At 41.6% G+C, this 23,166-nt stretch overlaps 1 protein-coding gene across 3 annotated transcripts in view; it reads left to right on the top strand.

Moving 5' to 3' along the window:
• The window catches only part of LOC143282062 (anoctamin-8-like), a 50,390-nt gene extending 28,850 nt beyond the window's left edge, over positions 1 to 21,540 (top strand). For all 3 annotated transcript variants that reach the window (XM_076587512.1, XM_076587513.1, XM_076587514.1), the window contains 7 exons: positions 795 to 887; positions 1,713 to 2,021; positions 3,499 to 3,696; positions 6,646 to 6,777; positions 7,480 to 7,590; positions 9,150 to 9,353; positions 11,068 to 21,540. In XM_076587512.1, coding sequence (XP_076443627.1) covers positions 795 to 887; positions 1,713 to 2,021; positions 3,499 to 3,696; positions 6,646 to 6,777; positions 7,480 to 7,590; positions 9,150 to 9,353; positions 11,068 to 11,787 — 1,767 coding nt within the window. In that variant the 3' untranslated portion in view covers positions 11,788 to 21,540. The remainder of the gene's footprint in view (positions 1 to 794; positions 888 to 1,712; positions 2,022 to 3,498; positions 3,697 to 6,645; positions 6,778 to 7,479; positions 7,591 to 9,149; positions 9,354 to 11,067) is intronic.
• Positions 21,541 to 23,166: the final 1,626 nt, after the last annotated feature.

Below are 23,166 nucleotides of genomic sequence, written 5' to 3' on the forward strand. Positions count from 1 at the left end.
CATTCTGAAAGCAAAACACAATTTAATTTCTTTTTGTTTTGTTTTTATTTAAAAACTTTTTTTTGAAGGGATGCAATCAACCCTCAGCTATCATGGTTCTCCAAGATGGGTTGTTTCCCATGCACTGTGCCCTGCAGCAGGTGACCACAACAGAACACACCAGATGCGTAAAGCAGGCAGGCAACATCACAAAACAAAGGATTAACAAATAGTAAAGAGTGGTAACTCTCTTCATTCAAGGAAGCGCTGGACTTGCCCTTGTACCAATCACTTGACATGTGCGCACAGCAGCAATGACAGAAGGAATGTGCAAACACAAATGAGCTTTCATTCAAGACTGGCATGGCCTTTTAATCCCAAATAAGCTACACAAACTATACGGACAATACAGAACAAACACATGGTTGCCTCAATGTTTTGTTTTCTTTATACTTGGAATGAATAAATAATGAGGCCAGGAGAACAATTGATTAACAGATAGTAAAGAGTGGTAACTTTCTCCATTCACAAGGTACACAGCTTCAATGCTACTTACGCTACCAATTCAGCTAGCACACAGGTAGTAACAGGTGCATTGGAACAAGCCAGTAAGGTGATATCTCGAGCATTGATATTGCCCATTCATTTTGTGTAGCATGATCAATAGATCTTTCTTAACAGTCATCAGTAAGATGTTGATGATATCATTTGGCATAAAGGAGCTGTATGTTAGTCTTTGAGGCAAAAAAAAAAAAGTTAGGTTTTTCTTTGTGTTCATGCTCTGAATAGTAACTGTTCCTTCTGTTCCTGCCCAGACCCTTGCTGCCTTGTTGATCACACGTCAAATTTTGGGGAACTTGAAGGAAGTGTTGTTGCCTTTGCTCAGATGGAAAGGACGTCTGTATACAGTAAGTTATGTTTTCATATTTTCTTCTCTTCTTTTTTTGTTCGTTTTTTTCCTGTCTGGTTATATTCCTGTTTGTTTTCCCCTTTCTCTTCCTCTGTCTACCTTCAGAGACATTTTCCTTGCTTTACAGTTTACAACTTTGCACAGTTTTCTTCAAGTGTTTATTAGAAATGTCCTGAATACATAGACTGATTATAATGGTGGCATATATTGATGGTTGATTTTGAAAGTTTGCCCCACCCCCCAAAAAAAAATCTTAGAATGTGTAGGACAGATTTGCGTGAATCACTGTGTCATCTGACAGTTGACCTGCTGGAGGTGTCAGAATGGTTAAGGTGCCTATCTGGTTTCGATTCCCTGTCTTGCCCTTTCTTTAAAGTTGCCTGGAAAATCAAACTGAGCGTCTAGTAACTTTGATGAGACAGTGAACTGAGGTCGAGATCTCATGTGCAGCACGTGTTGGGCACTGAAAAAAAGAACCCAAGGCAACATAAGTATTGTCCTCTGGTAAAGTTTTGTATGTATATGTATATATGTATATATATATATATATATATATATATGTATGTAGAAATATATGTGCATGCACTCAAGGCCTTACTAAGCATTTTGGGTTATGCTTTTGGTCTGGAATAGCAGATTTGATGTTGCGTACATGGACATTGTTGAGCCTCTTTGTGAAACTGAAACTCTGAAGACAAACAGAAACCCCCCACCCCCACCCACTCCCCCCAAAAAAAATTCTTTAGGATGTGAAGGGCAACTTCTGCTTGATCCACTGTGTCAACGGACCGAAAGTTGACCATACCTGCCCGGCGTGTTTCAGATGGGCTACAAGATGGCGGGAGAGATGTCCAGCGGAAAACTGGACCGGGAGGTGGAGAAGGTGACCCAGGTGTACCGCCGCAAGTGGTACAGCTCCACATCATCAGACCCCAGTGCCTCCACCACCACCAGCTCAGACAACTCGTCGTACAGGACAGAGGAGAAAATGGATGACAGTCGTGCGTCCAAGGACGGGGCGTCGTCATCCAGGGAGGGAAAGGAAGAGGAGGCAGACAGGGCGGTACAGGATGGAGAAGAGTCCTTCGATGGAACACTGACACAGGCTGAGGTGGAGAGCATCATGACAGTGGTGAGTTGTTTGGTGTGGTGGGTTCTTCTGATTCTTGACAGATACAGAATCAAAAGCTGAACTTGCTTCTGTAACTATATCGATGGTTTCACACCATCTCGTTCAGCCAAGGAAGACAGTGTGGAGCCATTGAAATATTCAGACATGTGGAGTGATAGCCTTATGATGCTGCTTCTGCCTAGAGAAAAATTTGACTGCATGGGATCAAATTCCACACTCGCCAATATTTTCTCCCCTCCTCCGGTAGACCTTCTTTGCTGGTCTCCAGTCATACAGATGAGATGATGAATTGAGGTCCCGTGTGTTGGATGTACTAAATACATGTAATAGAAGTTAGAATCTCTGGCAACGAAAGGGTTGTCCCTGGCAAAATTGTGTAGAAAAATCCACTTTGATGGGGGGAAAAAAAACACTTGCAGACAGAAAAAAGTAAGGAAGAAAGGATGGCGCTGCACTTTCTCCCTGTGGAGAGCAATCTGAATTTCACATTGAGAAATCTTTTATGACAAAGAGTAATTCGATACCAAAAAAAACCACCACATTTCCTAACTCATAATTCTATAACAGTAGTAGTTTTACCTTGAACTGTAAAGAAAAATAGGAAATACAGAAGTTGTCTTCTACTTGGTAATGCATCTAAAATAGAGCAGTAATTTAATCTTATATAAGTTTTGAAGTCAAAGCTGATGAAGAAACAGTGTTTCCACTTCTTTGAAAATGTAGACAGGTGATAGTTCTTATTTTCTTCTTTCTCTCTGAAATGTCATAAGGGCGCTGCACAGAACTGATTCCTACAGGTCTGTTGGTTGCGTCATAGCCTGGGTCTCTGCAAATGGTTTTCCTGTCCATTCTGCAGTGTTGTCAGTCTGTTGGTTTTTTTTCTGTTTTCCTTTTTGTCTTCCTCTCTCAACAGTTCCTTGGAGGATTGTTTTAGCAAGGCCATTGGATCTTCTAAGTGGCCATACCAGTGTAGCAGTTACCATTCAACAAATTCAGTTTCATCTGGGGGTCAGTACTGATGTGCTTTGTTTCATTCTTTTTTCTCTCATTTCCTTTGCTCTTTGCCAGTGTCAGATTAAAAAACAACAACACTATTTTACTTTATAATCTTTTAATAGTTTAGCAAAGTGTGAACTGAATGATCTATGGCTTCTCCACTGCAATGGGAATAATCTACTGCTTAAGTCTTTAGTGAAAGACTTTGAATCTCAAACTAGGAGGCAAGATTGCACTAGCTGTTAGTGCTGCAGCCCTTGGGGCTTGGGCTTTGGGAACCATCCCAACGCCAGCTGTGCTCAGGCCCTCTTGGCTGAGAGAGTGGGGATGCAACTTGGGCAAGACACTCTCCATTATCATCAGATTCCAGTCCAGATAGTCATGACAACAGTCACTTCCTCTGCTGTTGTGATGGTCATAGTTGGACACAACTGTGTATCATGCAGTTATATTGAATTTAATTTTATTTCATATTTTGCAGTATGACAATGCTTTTGAGGACTACCTGGAGATGTGCATACAGTTTGGCTACGTCACACTGTTCTCTTCTGCCTTCCCCCTGGCAGCTCTGTGCGGCCTGCTCAACAACCTGATTGAGATCCGCAGCGACGCCTTCAAACTCTGCTACACTTTACAAAGACCTTTTGGCGTGCAGGTGGAGGATATTGGAATCTGGCAGGTCAGAGCCCTTAAACTGCTTGTCCACCATTTGTAAGCATAGTTTTGATCTTTTTTTGTTAAGTGTTCATTCACACCAACCTGTGTGTGGCATCAAGGTTGGCAGTGGGGATGGTTGAGGAGTATGGAAAGGGGGGAAAGGGTCAGATAAATTGTTTCCTCTTGAAGGAAACGATGCAGACAGCAAAAGAAGTAGGCAGACATCATTACTGAGTGGATACAGATGAGTTTTGCTGAAACTCTGGTTCTGTCCTCTGAAAGTTCTGCTCAGCAGTGCAGTGCCACCATGACCAAACCTGGTTTTGGCTCAGTGACCATGATTTTTTATATCTGAACAGTGACAGCTAAAATTGCAGGGTAATGATAATAATAATGATAGTATTTATATAGCGCTGGATCTTGTGCAGAGACGAATCTAAGCGCTTTCACACCAGTCATTCACATGCATGCATAACTCTAAAACTGAAGAAACTGAAGACAAAGAAGAGGCAGGGGAGGGTGGGTTTTAAGACCAGACTTGAAAGAGCTGAGTGCGGAAACCTGACGAAGCGAAAGAGGAAGTTCATTCCAAATGCAAGGTCCAGAGACCGAGAAAGAACGGTGTCCAACAGTGGAGTGTTTGAATCTGGGTATGCGTAAGCATTGTGGATCTGAAGTCGATCGTAGAAATCAAGATGGAGTGTAGAGGTGACAGCAGCCACAAAGATAGGAAGGGGCAGATTTGTGAATACATTTATAACATAGAGTGCTGATCTTATACCTTATTCTGTGTGAGACAGGGAGCCAATGGAGATGTTGCAAAATAGGAGTGATGTGCTCAGATCTTTTCTTTCTGAAGACGAGTCGGACAGCAGAGTTTTGTATGCGCTGAAGGGACTGAATGGATGAAGCAGGCAGACCAGACAATAAAGAGTTACAGTAGTCAAAGCGAGAGAGAATGAGAGAAATGACAAGTCTAGATGTTGTGTCGGTGGACAGATATTTCTGAATGGAACTGGTGCGTCGCAATTGACAGTAGCAGGATTGACTGATAAAATTTTTTAATAGACAGTTTGTTGTCAAGGACAACTCCGAGGTTTTTGATTGAGCTGGAAAGAGGGATGGATGTACTGCCAAGTTTGAATTTGTCAGTTGTGATGGAAGAGAGTTTTTGTTTAGTTCCTATGATCATTGCTTTGGTTTTGTCTGCATTCACTTTTAACTTATTTAGAGTCATCCAGTATTGAATGTCCAGGCAGCATTCAGATGTTGCCTGCAAGAGCGAGGACAATTTTTCAGGGGTATCATTCTTCTGAAGTTGAGTGTTATCAGCATAAGAATGATGACTAACATTGTTATGGTTGAGAGGAGCAGTGTACAGTGTGGAGAGAACTGGGCCTAAAACAGATCCCTGTGGGACTCTGTGTTTAATTTCAACAGGTTCAGACTGGAAATTATCGACGATGACAGACTGGAATCGATCAGTGAGATTTGAATCAGTTGAGAACAGCGCCGTTGATGCCAAATGTAAAATGAAGACGAGAAAGAAGGATTGAATGGTCTATCGTGTCAGAGGCGGCTGACAAGTCGAGAAGAGTGAGAAGGGAAATTTTTCCTGAGTCAGACACTAGCAGTAGATTGTTCAGGATCTGAAGGAGAGTGGTTTCAGTGCTGTGGTCAGCACGATATGCAGACTGAAAAGGGTGGAGGAGATTGTTGAAACAAAGGTGGTTGTTGAGCTGCTTCAGGACAGATTTTTCAAAGAGTTTGGACAGGAAAGGAAGGTTAGAAACTGGTTGATAATTTTTCAAAATGTGTGCATCAAGGTTGGGTTTCTTCAGAAGAGGCCGGACGATTGCAGTTTTGAAAGTGGATGGAAACGTTCGAGTGAGAAGGGATGAGCTGACAATATTTGTGATTGTGGGGAGAAGCTGTGAGACACACTGGGAAAAGACAGAGGCTGGTATAGGATCGAGTTCACAGGATTTTATTGTCATTTCTTTCAGGATTTCATTCACTTCTGTTTCAGTCAATGGGTTGAAGGAATGGAGAGGAGTGCCGTTGAAGATCAGGATGAGCAGGCTGGAAAGGCATCTGGTCCAAGCTCGTACGAATATTTTGGACTTTGTCAAAAAAGAAAGAGGAGAAGACATTGGGAGTTCAGATAAAGTGATGGCAGAAGGAAGAGAAGTCTTTTTTGCAGTACCAATAGGTTTTGACATGATAGAATAAAGAGATTTGGTGGATGTGGCTTTGAGAACTTGAGAAGAAAAGAAGTTTGTCTTCGCTGATGAGATCATATGTTCAACGTTATTTATTTGTTTTCGAAAGATTTGGATTTTCATAACTTTCCTGTGAATTGAAGATACTGAAAAAACATCATAGACTGCAGAGATTATGTCATTACAATGTGTCCTGATTGTATCAATGCAGTATAACAAAATCACTGCTGTTCCAGTGCACACAGTATTGTAAACTTGAATTTTATTCTGGCCAAGTACAGTGAAGATGATCAAAAGCACACAAACATCAGGACTGCCAACCATTTTTACCTGACCATCTTTGCACACACACAAAAAAAACACACACACACACATCCTTCTGTGTTGACAACAAACACAGAACTGAAGAAAAAACTATTCATCCCTAGTTTTCTTCACTGTATTACATTTGTACATGAGAACTCACAAAAACATATTCTTTTGCACTCTCAATGTGATCAGGCTGAAACTGCGACAGCTGTTGTTACGGAGAGTATGTCATATATGCTAACTGCATTTTATGTGTTGTGACACCCAACAGAATGTTTTCAAAACCTAAAAAGTGTCAAATCTTCAAAATGTTAGATTTTCTGGATTTGATTCTGTGTGTGTATGGGTTGGGGTGGGGTGTTCATGTGGGTACATGTACAGGTTTGTGTGAGTGTGTAAATGCCAGTACAACAGCATGTGTGTGTGTGTGTGTTGAGCAGGATGTGCTGCAGATGATGGTGCTGATAGCGGTGATCGTGAACTCGGTGCTGATTGGGATGGGTGACCTGGTGCACAGAATGCTGCCAGCACTGTCCGACACTCTCATTGTCGTCCTTGTGGTTGTTGTGGAGGTAAGCCTCACTGTCCATGTTTTACTGTGTTGGTTGCGCCTGTTGCCTGGCCAGTTGCCTATTTACTTACACTGGGGTCATCCACTCCTGCTTCAGGTGAATTAGAGCTGCCTGGGTTAACTTCAGGACAGGGGAGGGAACCTGCTACAATGACACCACCAGAAAGACTACATGTTTTTAGGTGGGCAAGCAAGAATGCTGGTGTTTGCTTTGGTTGCCTGTGAATCAAACTTGTAACTTTTGAGCACTGCAGGTATCCTTTGCCAAGCAACCCAGCTAATATTCGATAGGCTGCATGGCATTATGGTTTTGGTGCACCCTTACTCGGTACTTCTGACTTCAGTCCTCTGGTTTTTCTTGTTCAACAACAACAACTACTACTACAACTACAAACAAACTGTAATTGTATTGATTACTTTCTGAAAAATATTCTCTGACTTACTATGCTTCTGATGATTACCCAATAAAACTTTTTGTCACAGTGATTTCCTGCTGTCTTACCCATGATAGTTAAATGATTGTTTTGGCAAAACCTTTTATTACATTTTACACTGATTTCCTACTCTCTTACCCACAAATTGTACAAACTTTTTATCACACAGATTTCCTCTACCTTACGCTCAACACTTCTGTGATGATTTGTGCAGCATGTTGATAAGAGTGTGCTTATGGTGTGCACATTAGAGCTCTGTATGGTTTCAGCACGTCATTTTGGGGATCAAGCAAGCCCTGGAGTATGCCATCCCTGATGTGCCCCACAAGGTGGCCACGGAAATGGCCAAGGTGGAGTTTGAGAGAAGGGAGGCTTTGAAGGTAAGAAAGAGCCCTGATTGTTGCTATTTGTGTGGCATCATCTGATTATTTAGTGTTTGGGAAGTGACCCTCCAATTATTTGTATTTGTTTGGCATCCTGTGTTTGTGTTCCGTCCTCTGATTATTGGTGTTTATGTCATGTCCTAATTAATGGTGTTAATGTGGTGTCCTGATTATTGGTGTTTGTGTGGCATCCTCATTGTTGGTGTTTGTATGGCAACCTGATTATTGGTGTTTTGTGTGGTGTCCTCTGATTATTGGTGTTTTCGTGGTATCCCAATTGTTGGTGTCTACGTGGTGTCCTGATTATTTGTGTTTCTGTGGCACCCTCGGTGTTTGTGTTGTGTCCTCTGATTATTGCTGCTTGTGTGGTGTCATGATTATTCATGTTTTTGTGCTGTCCTGATTATTGGTGCTTGTGTGGTGTCCTGCTTAGTTGTGTTTATGCGGTGTCCTTATTATTCTTGTTTGTGTGGTGTCCTCTGATTATTGGTGTTTGTTTGGTGTCCCGATTATTGGTGTTTGTTTGGTGTCCTGATTTGTGGTGGTTGCGTTGTGTCCTCTGATTATTTGTGTTTGTTTGGTGTCCAGATCATTGATGTTTGTGCTGTCCTGATTTTTGGTGTTTGTGTTGTGTCCTGATTATTAGTGTTTGTGTGGTGTCCTCTGATGATTGATGTTTGCAAGGTGTCCTGATTATTGTTAGTTGTGTGGTGCCTTCTGATTATTGGTGTTTGTTTGGTGTCCTCTGTTTATTTGTATTTGTGTGGAATGCAGATCATTTTCTTGCATGTGTTGGCATGTACACGTGGTACAGCTCAGACCTGCTAGCACTTCATTTCAGTGGAATTTATCACACTCTGCTTTCTTTGCCTTGCTACAAACAAACAACAGAAGCAGTGACACAGATGAAATATCTTTACAAGGGAAATATTAGTGTCTTTTCAATACCAGAAAAGTGGATATGAAACTGAAATGAAATTCTGGCTTGTGGCAGACATTTAAGCACCAGTTTGTCCTGAAAACCTAAGTGTATTGTATTATTCTTTGTCACAACAGATTTCTCTGTGTGAATTTCAGGCTGCTCTCACCAGTGAGAGTGCATTGCTACAGTGCAGCACCACTTTTTTAATCCTTTTTTTTTCTGCCTTTGAGCGTATTTTTTTACGATCAAAGTTGATTTTTCTACAGAATTTTGCCAGGGACAACCCTATTGTTGCCTTGGATTCTTTGCGTGCACTATGTGCATGCTGCTCACAGGATGTCAGTGTATGTTTTCATCCAAATGACTAGCATCCAGGCTACCACTCAAGGTCTAGTGGAGGGGGAGAAAAATACTGGTGAGTGTGGCATTTGATCCCATGCACTCACATTCTTCTGCTTCCTAGGCAGATGTGTCACCACTAAATCACCTTTCCACTTGTCCTGAAGGAGTTGGTTTTTGTGTCCTTATATTCGTCCGTCTCTCTCTCTCTCTCTCTCTCTCTCTCTCTATATATATATATATATATATATATATATTTACATACATATATATATGCATTATTTTTTACACCCAGCGCCTGGAGTTCCAGGGCAACAGCAGCACAGAGAGGTCGCCCCGCTCCCGGGCACCCGACTCCCCTTCCCCTGCTCCGGACTCCCCCGTGCCCACCCCCCGCCGCCTGGCCCACACCCCCACCTCTCCACCCCTCATGTCACGAGGCAGCCACCACTCGCTCATTAGCCACCGCCCCCATAACTACAGTGCCAACAACAGCCAGGTCAGTGGTGGGTGTATGGGCGTTGTGTGCGGCTTCCCTGGGGTCTGTTAGTGTCTTCGTTTGTCAAGTCTGCTTGTGCTCAGGTCATCTTGTCTGTTGTCAGTCTGTGCACAGGTCATCTGGTCAGTTGTCAGTCTGTGCACAGGTCATCTGGTCAGTTGTAAATCTGTGCACAGGTCATCTGGTCAGTTGTCAGTCTGTGCTCAGGTCTACTCGTATGTTGTCAGTCTGTGCACAGATCCACTGGTCTGTTGTCAGTCTGAGTTTAGGTCTTTGGAGTCTGTTGTCAGTCTTCATGAGTCCTCTGGTCTGTTGTCACTCTGAGCTTAGGGCTTTGGAGTCTGTTGTCAGTCTTCACAGGTCCTCTGGTCTGTTGTCAGTCTTCACAGGTCCTCTGGTCTGTTGTCAGTCTGTGCACAGGTCCTCTGGTCTGTTGTCAGTCTGAGTTTAGGTCTTTGGAGTCTGTTGTCAGTCTTCATGAGTCCTCTGGTCTGTTGTCACTCTGAGCTTAGGGCTTTGGAGTCTGTTGTCAGTCTTCACAGGTCCTCTGGTCTGTTGTCAGTCTGTGCACAGGTCCTCTGGTCTTTTGTCAGTCTGAGCTTAGGGCTTTGGAGTCTGTTGTCAGTCTTCATGAGTCCTCTGGTCTGTTGTCACTCTGAGCTTAGGGCTTTGGAGTCTGTTGTCAGTCTGTGCACAGGTCCTCTGGTCTGTTGTCAGTCTGTGCACAGGTCCTCTGGTCTGTTGTCTCTCTGAGCTTAGGGCTTTGGAGTCTGTTGTCAGTCTTCATGAGTCCTCTGGTCTGTTGTCTCTCTGAGCTTAGGGCTTTGGAGTCTGTTGTCAGTCTGTGCACAGGTCCTCTGGTCTGTTGTCAGTCTGAGCACAGGTCCTCTGGTCTGTTGTCAGTCTGAGCTTAGGTCTTTGGAGTCTGTTGTCAGTCTGTGTGCTTAGGTCCACCGGTCTCTTCAGTTGTCAGTCTGATTGCGCAGTCAGTGTTTAATCTGAGATCAAATCGGCGAATGAGCATACATAAATACTCTTGTATCTCTGTGTTAGTACTCGTGTGGTACTTTCAGGTTTTGTCTCAATGTGTGTGTGTATGTGTGTGTGCGTGCGTTGTATGTGTCTGAAAGTGTGCATGTCTATATGTGTTTTTTCTTACGTCGATGACACACATGTGATAAGCTACTTTATCAGTTTTGGGTTTATTTTTGTTTTCTTTTTTCTTGTTTTTCTTCTTTGATTTTAGTTTTAATGGATTCACAGCTTGAACTGCATGTACCAGAAGTTCAAAAAGGAAGAAAGTTTAAATGTGTGCAGCCTGAAGAACCTAGCCTCCTGTTGATTGTATTTCAGCCTGTAGTATGCAAGCATATTGTTCAAATGCCTTTTGCTGAAATGGAATGAATGAATATTGGTTTTTAAGACTAACGAGTTATTAATTGGCCATGTTAACTGTGTGTCCATAGGTTATGAGTTATTCACTGTCTTACTGGCCATGTTACCCATGTGTCCATAGGTTATGAGTTATTCACTGTCTTACTGACCACGTTACCCATGTGTCCATAGGTTATGAGTTATTCACTGTCTTACTGACCACGCTACCCATGTGTCCATAGGTTATGAGTTATTCACTGTCTTACTGACCACGTTACCCATGTGTCCATAGGTTATGAGTTATTCACTGTCTTACTGACCATGCTACCCATGTGTCCAGGAGGACAGACAGAGGGGAGGGAACCCCTGGGGACCAGCAGCAGCAGACTGTGCACAGGGCAGCCCCCCCTCACACCCCTCACCCCCCGCACCCCCTTACCGGGACAATCCAAAGGGAAACCGCAGGCTGCCTTCAGTGCCCACGACAGACGACCGATTTCGCAACCCTTTTGAGGCAGAAGTGCACCAGATTTTCCGCCAGACCTCTGATGTTTTGCATGTTTACCGTAAAAGTGAAAGCCCACCCAGCACGGGCAGCAGCAGTGGCAGACCTGCTGGCAGCAGCAGTGGCAGACCTGCCAGCAGTGGTGACAGACCAGGCCCCGGGAACAGCCCCAGGCCCGGCCCCACTCCCTCACTCAGTCGAGCCAAATCCCTGGACTCTGAACTGTCGGGTTCCAGGAGAGACACAGCATCTTCAGTGCCTCAGTCCTCTGCGCAGAGACAGACTGCGTGCAGTGTGCAGAGGAACACTGTGTCCATGCCCAGGGAGATGCCCTCACAACCACGGGGGGAGGCTGCCTCTGCTTCACCCCCACTCCCACCACCAGCCCCCAGGGCAGGGAGTTGTGCGTCCAGGGAGAATGTGCAGGCAGCAGCAACAGCGTCTGTGGTGAGGAGACGGGTGGACGGGCAGCCGGCCAGCCCCACAGCTGTCGGTCTGTTGGCAGGGGAGTCTTGTGTGGACAGTGCTGGCCATGGGGAGAGGAGCTCAAAGTGATGGTTCATCTTTCTCCTGTCATGGGCTGAGAATTGGTGGTGGTGGTTCTTTTGGATCATTCATTCAATGAGGCACATTGGTTCAGATTGAGCAGAGGCCACGCTGTGTGATAAGGCTTCTCTGCTACAATGATTAATCTTTTTTTTTTTTTTTTTTTAAGATGAATGTTTGGCAATTGTCAATAAGAGGGGGGAAAAAGTTTTGGGTTAAAGAAAAAATGCACATCACCAGAATGGGGGTTTCTGAAAACTTGTTTGTTTCCTGGGTGTTGAGGGTGGGGAAGCTAGTGGGGAGTCACAGATTATTTACACTGTACACAATTATCTCTGTTTCAATAGCTTGCAACTGCAAAGAAAGAGGAGACAAAGAGATGGAAATTAGAGCCATACTTACAAAAAAAGAAGTAAAAAAGCGAGGTACAAGCACTTACCCTGTCATCTCACTGGATTGACATCAGACCAATATGCTTTCATCACCATCCAATCAAACTCATATTCACTCGCATACCAAACAGCCAAACGTATTCATGTCATAGTGACACTAGTGAAACTTTGACAGTTAAAATTGTTCTCTCCCCCACCAGACCGTTCAAGTTTGAAAGTTCCATGCAAGATAATGGATGGATGAGTGAAGTAGCAAGAGTACCCATAGTGAACCTCCACCAGCTGGCCCAGGTGAAAGGTGACAGTGAAACAGTAGGAAAAACTAACAACAAACATGCCCTGCATGGCTTTCTGTATTAGTGATAAGAATGGCGGCCTCACACACCAGCTGTCCTGTGTTGGAAGAATTGAGAGAGAGACACATGCTAACATGGCTATAGCCTTGAGATGGCCTTAGTGGTTGGTGAGGCTCTAAGCACTGTAATTTGATTTGATTGGAGAGAGAGACAAACACACGCTGGGCTTTTGGCCAAGCATTTCCCTGCCCCTCTTCGAACACATGTTAGAACAGAATACAACCAGAATATATCTTTATTACCAGGGTAATAAAGAATATGTTCTGTCACTGCCAGAAAAAGGAGAAAGTTCAGAAGGCTGGACCTGTCTCTCAACCATGTCCCTATTATCTTGTTTTCCATTCTCTTTGTGATGTGCACCTTGTATATATATATATATATATATATATATATATATATATATATATATATGTTACTTGTTTTATGCACAATGACATACTGACTTCATGCACATTTATGGTTGAAACAGGCTTTAACTTGAGTGAGATGGAATGGTTGATGTGCACATGTCCTCCTTTCTCCTCCCCAACTTAGTCTTCTTTCCTGCATATGGTTCCCACCTTGCCAGCCATTCTGATTCTGTGGTGATTCAGATGTTGTGAAATCCAGTGTGTGGAGAAACGCTTGATTTCAACAAAAAATCTCATCTGTTGAGATGAAGGGGAGTGGATGGGTGGGGGTGGGGGTGGGTGTCCTTGGGAAGGGCGGGGAGGAGAATGTGTTCACTGGTGAGAAGCGTTAGTTTGCTATGAAACTATTGAAAGAATGCAAACATTTTAGGTATTCAATTTTTTTCACCGACAGTTCATGGTGAGGTCCCAGATATCACATTCTGGACTTTTATTATATGGTTGGGTGTAGGGTAGATATCTATATTATGAAAATTCAAATCTTGACCTCGCCCTGTAGCATGCATCCTCCCAGTTACTTTTGGTCATATTACTAAGGTTTTAGCTATGAAAGTGTGTGTGTGTGTATATCTGTTTTTTGCTTGCAGAACATGATTGTAGCCTCTTTTTCATGTTCTGACATATGTGGTATGAGGGGAAAAAACTTGAAAGAATCTCACTTCATTCACTGACATGACGAAAGAGTGCATACATTTTTTAGTGTTTCATATTCACTACATGATTTTAATCAGCAGTCTTCCTCTAATTTAAAACTTTTTTCAATGTTATCCGATTTTATAACATTTCAGGGTTTTTTTCCGAGTTGCTGTTGAGGAATATTGTAGAAAATTTTGTTGACTTCTAGTTGCAGTGGTGATGTTAACCTGTGTCATCTAGAACGTCCAACTTAGGTTGTTGTTCGTTTTGTTCTTCAACAACTGAGAGAGAGAGAGAGAGTTTGGGCTGAAATTACACATTTTCACATACCGGTATTATGCTATTTATGCCTCCTTGAAAAGAGTGCAAAAGCATGTAACTTATTTTCCTTGAGCCCACACACATACATTATATATTGATCTAAGTTGCAGTAATGCAACTACTTGTATCCAAAATTTCTGACACCAAGCAAAAAATTTGTAAACTGCATTTGACCCTATTATTATTACATTATGGATGTTATGGATATTATTTTTATCATTATTATTACTATGTTCATAGTATCATCTTCCCCGTAATGACACTGGAAAAGAATTCATATTCTCTTGGTCTATAATTTATCATTTTATGGCATACCTTTTCTTTGGTTTGTGCCAGACTTTCATAAACTCAGGACCCTGAAACTGGTAGAGATTTTAGGCACTTTTTTGTTTGTTTGTAAACATATCCAAAATGAAGCCCTCGAGATGAGATGCTGCAGTAAGATCCTGAACATCTCACACACAGACCACATCACAGATGAGCAGGTCAGAAACACAATAACTTCAGGTTTTGGGGCACAGGACAGCCTGCTAAGCATTGTGAAGAAAACAAAATTCCTATATGGTATGAACATGTGACAAGATCATCGGGCCTGGCAAAAACCATCCTGTTAAGGCACAGTGCCAGGAGGAAGATGTAGAGAGAGACAGAAAAAGAGGTGGGAAGATAACATCCAGGAGTGGACAGGCCTGTCTTTCACTGAGTCAAGGAGAGCAGCCCACAGCTGAGACAGATGGCGGGAGATTGTCAGAGAGTCATCGGTGGTGTCTCCACAACCCCACCCGGGGTTAGGAGACTGTCACAGTGATGATGATGGTCCCTGTAATGTCTTATGGTGTTAGCCAGAAGAAATCCAGCACATGTATCCCTAACATCTGTTGTTAGCATGAAGAATTCAACACATATATTCAACATGTATATCCTTGTTATGTCTGTTGTTGGCAAGAGGCATTCAGCACACATCCCTCCAGTGTTTTATGACGTCGAAAGCATGAAGAATTCCTCACATATTTTCCCATCACCCTTCAGTGAGTGAGTGAATGTGTGTGTTTTTCATTCTCATGAATGCGTGTGACTTGTCTGCCCCTCTGTCATCACCCTTTGTGTTACTGTTTATCCCCATAAGGACAACAGGGGCACCTTTTGGTACAAAAACTAAACCACCACCATTATGTCTCGTACATGAATGAGTAAACTGTGACCATGATTGCTGATATGGTAACTGCTAATCTCTCTGGCATCAACCAGAAGAATATTCATTATCTCTGCCACAAAAAGACAGACACAGAACCTCATCTCCACTTCCATCATATAATTAAGCCACTGTAAAGTGTGTGTCAATTTTGAACTGCACTGGTTATAAAATGATAAGTAAAAAATGTACAGTTGCTAATTGTATAATCCTTAAAAACTGAAATGCCTGTCACCACATTGCTTACCTGAATAAACCACATAGCATCATGAGTTAGAAATGTTAGGTGGGCCAGCTGTGTGTAGCTGTCAGCATGAGCTTTCTTCTTCTTTCTTTCAGGTGTGAAAACGTCTCAAAATGTGTGTTTTTGCATTGCAGCATTTCTTGTTGAAACAACACTACTGTACGATAAACAACGATGACACTGACTGTCATGGCTGTTGATGATGTTCCACTTGCTTTTGATGTTTACTGTTAATGTTATCATGCCAAGTACCAGACAGCACTTTAAGTTATAACATACTGACATGGAAAGTTGACGGTTAAGTTGAAAAGGAATTTTTGTCTCCTCATCTTGTCTGTGCAACAATGTCTTTTTTTTTTTTTTTTTCTTTTTTTTTTCAAATCTCTGATTTGATTTTGATCTGGCATAATAATTGGGCTGGAATGCTGAAAAAAGTGGGTGTTTTTTTTTGTAATTGTATTCTCTTGGATTTACTTCCAGTTTGTGTATTCTTATGATTCTACTGCCAATTTGTATTTTGAATTGATTGTGATTTATGAGGTGGAAATCTTTGTAAAAGAAAAACAAAACAAAAAAAAGGGCAATTATTTGTATGCTTGTAAATCACTGAATCACTGACCATTCCTAATTTTGTGTGTCTGTGTGCCTGAAGCTCAGCTGAACAGTTTCTGATGATTTATCAAGAAGTAGCCTGCTCTCTGTATTCCTTCCCCCCCCCCCCACCCCTCCACACACACACTCACTTTACCTTTCTCCCTTGCCACCAGTGTATTCTTTGTTTGAAAAAAAAATTCAAGAAGTAAAATCAGACTTGATTCAAGTTGGCTAGGTGAATGGAAAAATGAATGGAAAAAGAATATCAGATTTCATTCATGTCAGCTTGATGTGACAGTGTATATGTCTCTGAGGAATTTCTGCACAAAGTAAAATGACATTTCATCAATGTCAGCTTGATGTGACAGTGTATATGTCTCTGTGGAATTTCTGCAGAAAGTAAAATGACATTTCATCCATGTCAGCTTGATGTGACAGTGTATATGTCTCTGTGGAATTTCTGCACAAAGTAAAATGACATTTCATCCATGTCAGCTTGATGAAACAGTGTATATGTCTCTGAGGAATTTCTGCACAAAGTATTGTTTTTCCCAAAGTCAGATGATTGCCTGACTCAGTTGCGGGAAATTTGAATAGGTTCAGAATACTAGGCAGCATAAGGCAGAATTCTCTTGAGTTCCTAACTGATAAATCAAGCTTTTTTCTTTATTTTTAACTCTGTTGAAACAGTACTGAGAGAATGGGGAGAAAAACAGCAGAGTGAAAGAAAATTATGTTTGGAGTGTGGAGGGGTGAAACAGTATGTTAATATTTTTTTGACACTGTCGCTAATGGCTTGTGCCAGAATAGTAAGCAGTAATGTAGTGCTTTTTGTTTGTTTTTGTTGGGGAGGGAGGGGGGGTGGTTGTTTTTTGTTTTTGTTTTTTGTTTTTGCTTCTGCTTTTGTTTTAGTTGAGACAGTATAACAGTCTCACTCACTGCTCAAGTAAAGGATTTTTGTTGTTGTTGATCCACTTGTATTATTTTGTGGTGCCATGTTTTTGTTGTATTTTTGTGCCAGTGATTGGTATATATCCTGTGACCTTGGTTTATGAGGCACTTTTTTTGGTACTCTATGTTACTGTAATAATGTCACTGTCCCAGTGCAGCTTGCATATACTGGTGCAATAGTTAATTTACTGTATATTTTTAAACATATTGTAAAATGTATTGGTTTACAATTTCAGAGATTCTTTTTACTATGTTAGTAAGTATTTGTGATGAATAAACAAATAATTTATAAATTGTTCACTTTTTTAAAATATCATGGAACTAACTTGTTTCTATTTTGTTGCTTTTTTATTGTGTGTATGATTATACAAATGTTGATGTTTAGTATGAATAAACATAGTCCTCACTTGCTTTGTGATTTGCATTTATTTCCATCATCAGCTTTGATTAAAAAAAACAAAAACATTTTAATTGTGAATCACTGTGAGGTGTGTGGATGTATAAAAAAGCTATATCTTTATATTCTGTTACTTTAGGTGGGATCTGTGTGTGAGGTAGGTGTGTGTGTGTGTGTGTGTGTGTGTGTGTTTAACGGATCTTGCATGGTTGATATTTTCTTTGTTGCCTTTTTGTTGCTAATCTCTTAGTGGGACAGGGGCAGTTGAGGGGTAGGGTGCAGTCTTCAATTTCAGGAATTTATTTAAAGTCTTGTTTCTGTCAGAGTAAAACAATACATTATTTCTTAACCCCCATCCCTTTCCCAATGTTATTCATAAGCAGTAAACGAAGAAACAAAGAATGACAAATGAAGGAAAAATAAATAAACTTTTGTCTGACGATTTACCTAGGCCCTTCGCTCCCTGTGGAGCATAGGCCATCAACGATGTTTCTCCACCGAACTCAACTCTGGGCCGTCCTTTCTGCATCCCTCCAGCTCAATCCCAGCCTCTTTAGCTCTGCTTCAGTGTCCCACCTCCAGCTGTTCTTGGGCCACCCTCTCTTTCTTCTCTCCTGGGGGTTCCAGGTCAGACTACCTGATACCTAGATATCAAACAATGAAGAAGAAATTTCATGTGAAAGTTTAGTGGGGGGGTGGCCCTATCAGTGTCTGTGAAGATCAAGTATAATTCCCAGTTTGCAGGTGGACGAATACATGGGTGTGATTCACGAGTGTGTGCTGTTTGAAGTTGAAATGTCTACCCCAGTACTGCTGTTCTATTGAACTACTATTGCATAGCCTGAAAACAGGTTTAGGATTTATTGAAAATGAATGAAGACTTGATATTGTAAGAGAAACATTTGTGATTGTGAGAGATGGGGGGAGGGGGAGGGAGGTTAACATTTTGAAGAGAAAGGCAGACATGTTTCTGTTTATATGTGTATCCACATTTCTTTTATACATTTATATGACTGTGCAATTTTCTGATGTACAAGAGCTTTCATGAAATAAAAAGTCTTGTTTGTCTTATCTTTGACAAAAGTGTTGCCGAACATAAAGAAAGAAGACTCTGAAACTGGCTTTGTCATGACAATACTTCTGCCACTGATGATTACCTGGGAAAAGACATGATGGTCAAGGAGTCTGTCTCTTGATATGTGTGTGTGTGTGTTGTTAGTCTGTTGTTTGGTCAGTCAGTCTGTCTTGATGTGTGTGTGTATGTCTACATGCATATGTGGCAGTTTGTTGTCTTAAGTCTTGTAACATCCACTGAAATCTATTTCCCAAATTGATTTTGCAAACAAGACTTGAAACTCAATTGTGTAAGATGGACTGGTTGTGTGAACATTAAAAAAAAAAAAAAAATGTTGGTTATATTTTTTCTTCCCAAACTTGAATCATGGTTTTTTCTCTTCTTTTTATTTTATTTTTATTTTTACAATTTTCCTCCAGGGATGTACACAGCAAGAATTGATAAAATGCTGTGTGGGAATGAATTTTGCGTTGATGTTAAGGTTTGGGGTTTTTTGTTTTTGTTCTTTTTCATTGCAGACTGCACCCCATAAATAACCTAATTTCAGTTTGAAGGCCATTGTGGTGTCAAGAGATTGGGGGGGGGGGGGGGAATTAAACTCTGCAAATCAGTGTGTTTGTGTGTTTCATTTTTCTTATAGGTAAAAAGAGCAACAATCCGCAAAGTATTAAAAAAACTGGAAAAAAAAAAGAACTGGGATCACCCATACCATCTGTGTACAAAACAAAACAAGAAAAAACTACAGGAATGCTGGGTACCTTTAAACAACACTATAGCATCCCTAACTACCTGAGTTTTTGTGCCAGAAATTTTCTCTCTGTCTTTGTTTTCTGCCTTTTTTTTCTGTGGTTTCTTTTGGCTTGCCTGCACCTTCACCTATGTTTTCATGGGAAAACTTTCTGAACAGTTCTTCAGATGCTTGCTAGACTGCTGTGCTCTGATGCATGATACATAGGCAGTGAGATTGAGCAGTGAGCTATTCCTTGTCCATTCTGCCATGCTGTTCGCTGGTATAACATTTTGTTGTTGTTGTTGTACTGGATGTTTCTGTTTTGTGTATGATTGTTCAGTTTCTGTACAACGATAATATTAATTTGGTAAAAAAAAAAAAAAAATTATGCTTGTTCTGCACACAGTATAACATCTTCAATCCAACTCACAGCACTTACCAGGAAATTGACTTACTTATAATTATATAATATACATACACAAAGTCTGACACAGTATGGCACAATATATATATATATATATATATATATATATATATATATGTACACACACATGCCAAGGATTAAATCAGTTTTCAAGTTTGCCTGAAAAAGGAATAGTTTTATTCTGTTCCCCCACCCCCCACTCCTCACTGTACTGGTATGTAAGTGTTTTTCCTGTCCTACATGCAGTGTCTATGTTTTGTGTAATTATCTACCCGCAAAATATTCCCTTTGCAAATTGCATAAATGTTGTGACTGATTCTGTGATGGTTTTACATATTTGCATGCTAAGCACTTTGCTTTTTTGATGTTGCATTCCCTGTTTTATGTTGTACCTGCTTATGGTTTTTTAAGCATCTTTGAGCATATCTGTCTATATATCTTGGCAATCTTTTAGTGATTTATTTTTCAAATTATATCTCTGGACATATCTGTTGATGCTGCCTGTGTAGGAATTTACAAAATGTTCGGTTGTGCATACTTGTCAAGAGCATGTAAATGTTATTTCCCGGTTTTTCCACTGTTATATACTATCTGAATGGTCTGATTAATGCTGAGTTACACTGGAAATGCCATACTGGTATCAGTTGTGGTAAAAAAAAAAAAAAAAGAAGATAAACAGCTTAAGTAGGCAGCTTTAGTTTTACTTTACAGACAAAATCATGGCAAATAGACTTGAGGGTAGGGGAAATATATATCACCCCAAGTTAAAATTTTATATGCTTTTCCTGTAGGCAGTATGTCACACCAGATATAACTCAAAACGCCCACCCTAACGACCCTAACGCCCCCCCCCACCACCCCCCGACCCCCTCCCCCCTGGCAAAAAAAGTTATTCTCTGTCTCACTGTCGTTTTCTATTTCTTAACCAGGTGTGGTTGTGACTTTGGATCTTGCTTCTCCACTTTTTTCTTGCAGCCTTTTCTGCAAAGTGTCCAGCATTGTTGCTGATCAGCGTTCTTGTCTGAACCTTGCTTTGATGCAAAACTGGATCCATACAAGGCTTTGGGGTATTCAGTATTGAACAGTAGTAGGTGTGACAGGTAGCATTTAGTGGTGAGAGTCACTGGACAATGTCTGGCAGTTGGCAGGACCCTCATAGCGATTCCTGCGCAGCCTGATCCAGGGGATGGTTTCCTGGCTCCCAGTTCAGCACTTGTGCAGACCCTACATGGACACATACACACTCTCTCTCTCTCTCTCTCTCTCTCTCTCTCTCTCTCTCTCTCTCACACACACACACACACACACACACACTCTCTCTCTCTCTTTCTCACACACACACACACTCTCTCTCTCTCTCAGACACACACACACACGCACGCACGCACGCACGCAAATGCATATACAGACTCACCTACACTCACACACACACAGAGAGACACACACACACACTCACACACACACAAATCCAGGTTGACATGTATACATTCCTGAATTTGCGTATGTACACCCTTGCATACATGCACACATACCCGCATACACTGTCTGCATCAGCGTGATATTGTACTTGAGAGTGGGTGTGTATTGCTACATTTTGACACACACACACACACCCCACGCCCACCCCCCACACCAAAAAAATATGTATTATCAAGGAATGAGACTGTTCATCGTGATTCAACTTTTCTCTTCTTGCTTTTCATGGCATGGGAGTTGGTGGGGTGGTTTTTTTTTTTCTTCTTCTCTATTTTGTCTTACACTTGATCCTGTATTCATCGAATTGGTGTTCAACTGCATATATGGAATCATGAAATCCATGTTCATCAGCATCAGTGGGTACCAGTCATTGAACTGTGAACGTGATGCTGTGAAATATGGCTGCCTAGGTTTATATGGGTCTCCTCTTTACTGTTTTGAGATGTAGCTCTGGATGGGTATTGGTGCTTTTGTTGTCATTTTTTTTCCACATCTGCCACATTTAAGTGACATTTTATTATATGATTAATTGCTTTTTATCTTTCCAATGCAATAAACTCTTTGATATTCATGTTGCTTCTGTGATGATGTATGTTGTGGATGTGTGCATAATGTGTCTATGTGTGCATGTGTGTGCATACATGTGTGTTTATATGTGTGTGTGTGTGTGTGTGTATGAACGTGTGTATGTTTCTTTCATGTAAACATGCATGTGTTAGAGTCAGTGTGGTTGCATGCATGTATTCACGCATTTTTGTCCACGCTTATATGTCTGTTGGTCTGTGCACAAGAGTGTGTTTTTCATCTATGTATCTTGACTATTTCTCAGTTTATGGATTCCATTTTTCTACCATCTCTCCTTCTTGCAGGTGTGCGTGTGTGGTTTTTTTGTTGTTGTTTTCAAATCTTTTTCTTTCCCTTCATTGTGGTTTCCAGTAGAGTGCACCCAAACCCGGTAATTCTTGATGACATTCAGGAAACCAGTGACAGTGTCCATTAAGCTTTGTCTGTCTGTACTCCTCTCTCCTTCCTTTCTTCCTCCATGGCCCCTCTCTCCATCTGTCTGTCTGTCTGTCTCTCTCTCTCTCTACCTGCTCTCTGTCCCCACACCCCTCTCTCTTCTCTCTCTCTCTCCCTCTCTTCATCTACCTCCTCTTTCCCATCGTCTTTCTCTACCCCCCTCTCTCTCTCTCCTTCCCTGTGTCTCTCCCCCACCTCTCTCTGTACCCTCATTCTCTCTCCCATACTCTCTCTTTCCCCTTCTCTCACCCACCACCCTCTCTGTCTCTGTCTGTCTGTCTGTCTCTCCACTCATCTGTCTACGCATTTGTGAAGAGATGTTAACAAACAAAAAGAAAAGTAGAAAAAAACATAAAAGGAACAAACCAACAACAACAACAAAAAAAACCCAAACAAAAAAAAAACCCCACAGGACAAGGACACTTGCACATGCTACGATAAACACTTCAATAACAATAATCATTGTTGTTTATCAAAAACTGGATTTGTCGAGAGAGATGATTAAAGACGACGGAAATCTGATTTGCAAAAAACTGTGAGGCGGAAAATCTGCTTTCCACTGGCCTCATTCGGCTCGACCAGTTCTAACATAAAGCTTTCCAGAACACTTGGTAGCAGAATGGTTAAGACGCTTATCTGCAATACTGTGTCCATGAAGGTCTGGTTTCAGATCCTGGTTTTGCCCTTTCTCCCAAGTTTGACTTGAAGAATCAAACTCCGTGTCTAGTCATTCGGATGAGACGATAAGCCGTGTGCACTTGGCGCACTGAAAGAGAGCTCAAGGCGACTTTAGTCTTGTCCTCTGCTGTGGCAATGGAAAACGGCAAAAACTACAGCCCTCAAGTCTGGCATTGTCCCATCCGATTACATCAGTACTTCGCCAAAGATCATCAATTCACACCCCTTGTTGAAATTTTGGATATTGTCAAATATAAGACACTGCCAGTGTGTCCCCCTTTCAAATGCTGCTGGCACTGTAATAACAATAATGACGGGCATTTATATTGCGCCTTTGTCCAGAAATACTGCTCAAAGCGCTTTACATTTCGTTCCCCACTCCTCGCCTCCCCCATCAATACTCCCCCCGACCCCCCCCCCCTCCCCCCACACACAAACACACACGGAAGCACGTGCCAGAAAACACTCACGCAACTAAACATTGGAAACCAC

The sequence above is a fragment of the Babylonia areolata genome, chromosome 5 (assembly GCF_041734735.1).
Source record: "Babylonia areolata isolate BAREFJ2019XMU chromosome 5, ASM4173473v1, whole genome shotgun sequence".
Lineage (NCBI taxonomy): Eukaryota > Metazoa > Mollusca > Gastropoda > Neogastropoda > Buccinidae > Babylonia > Babylonia areolata.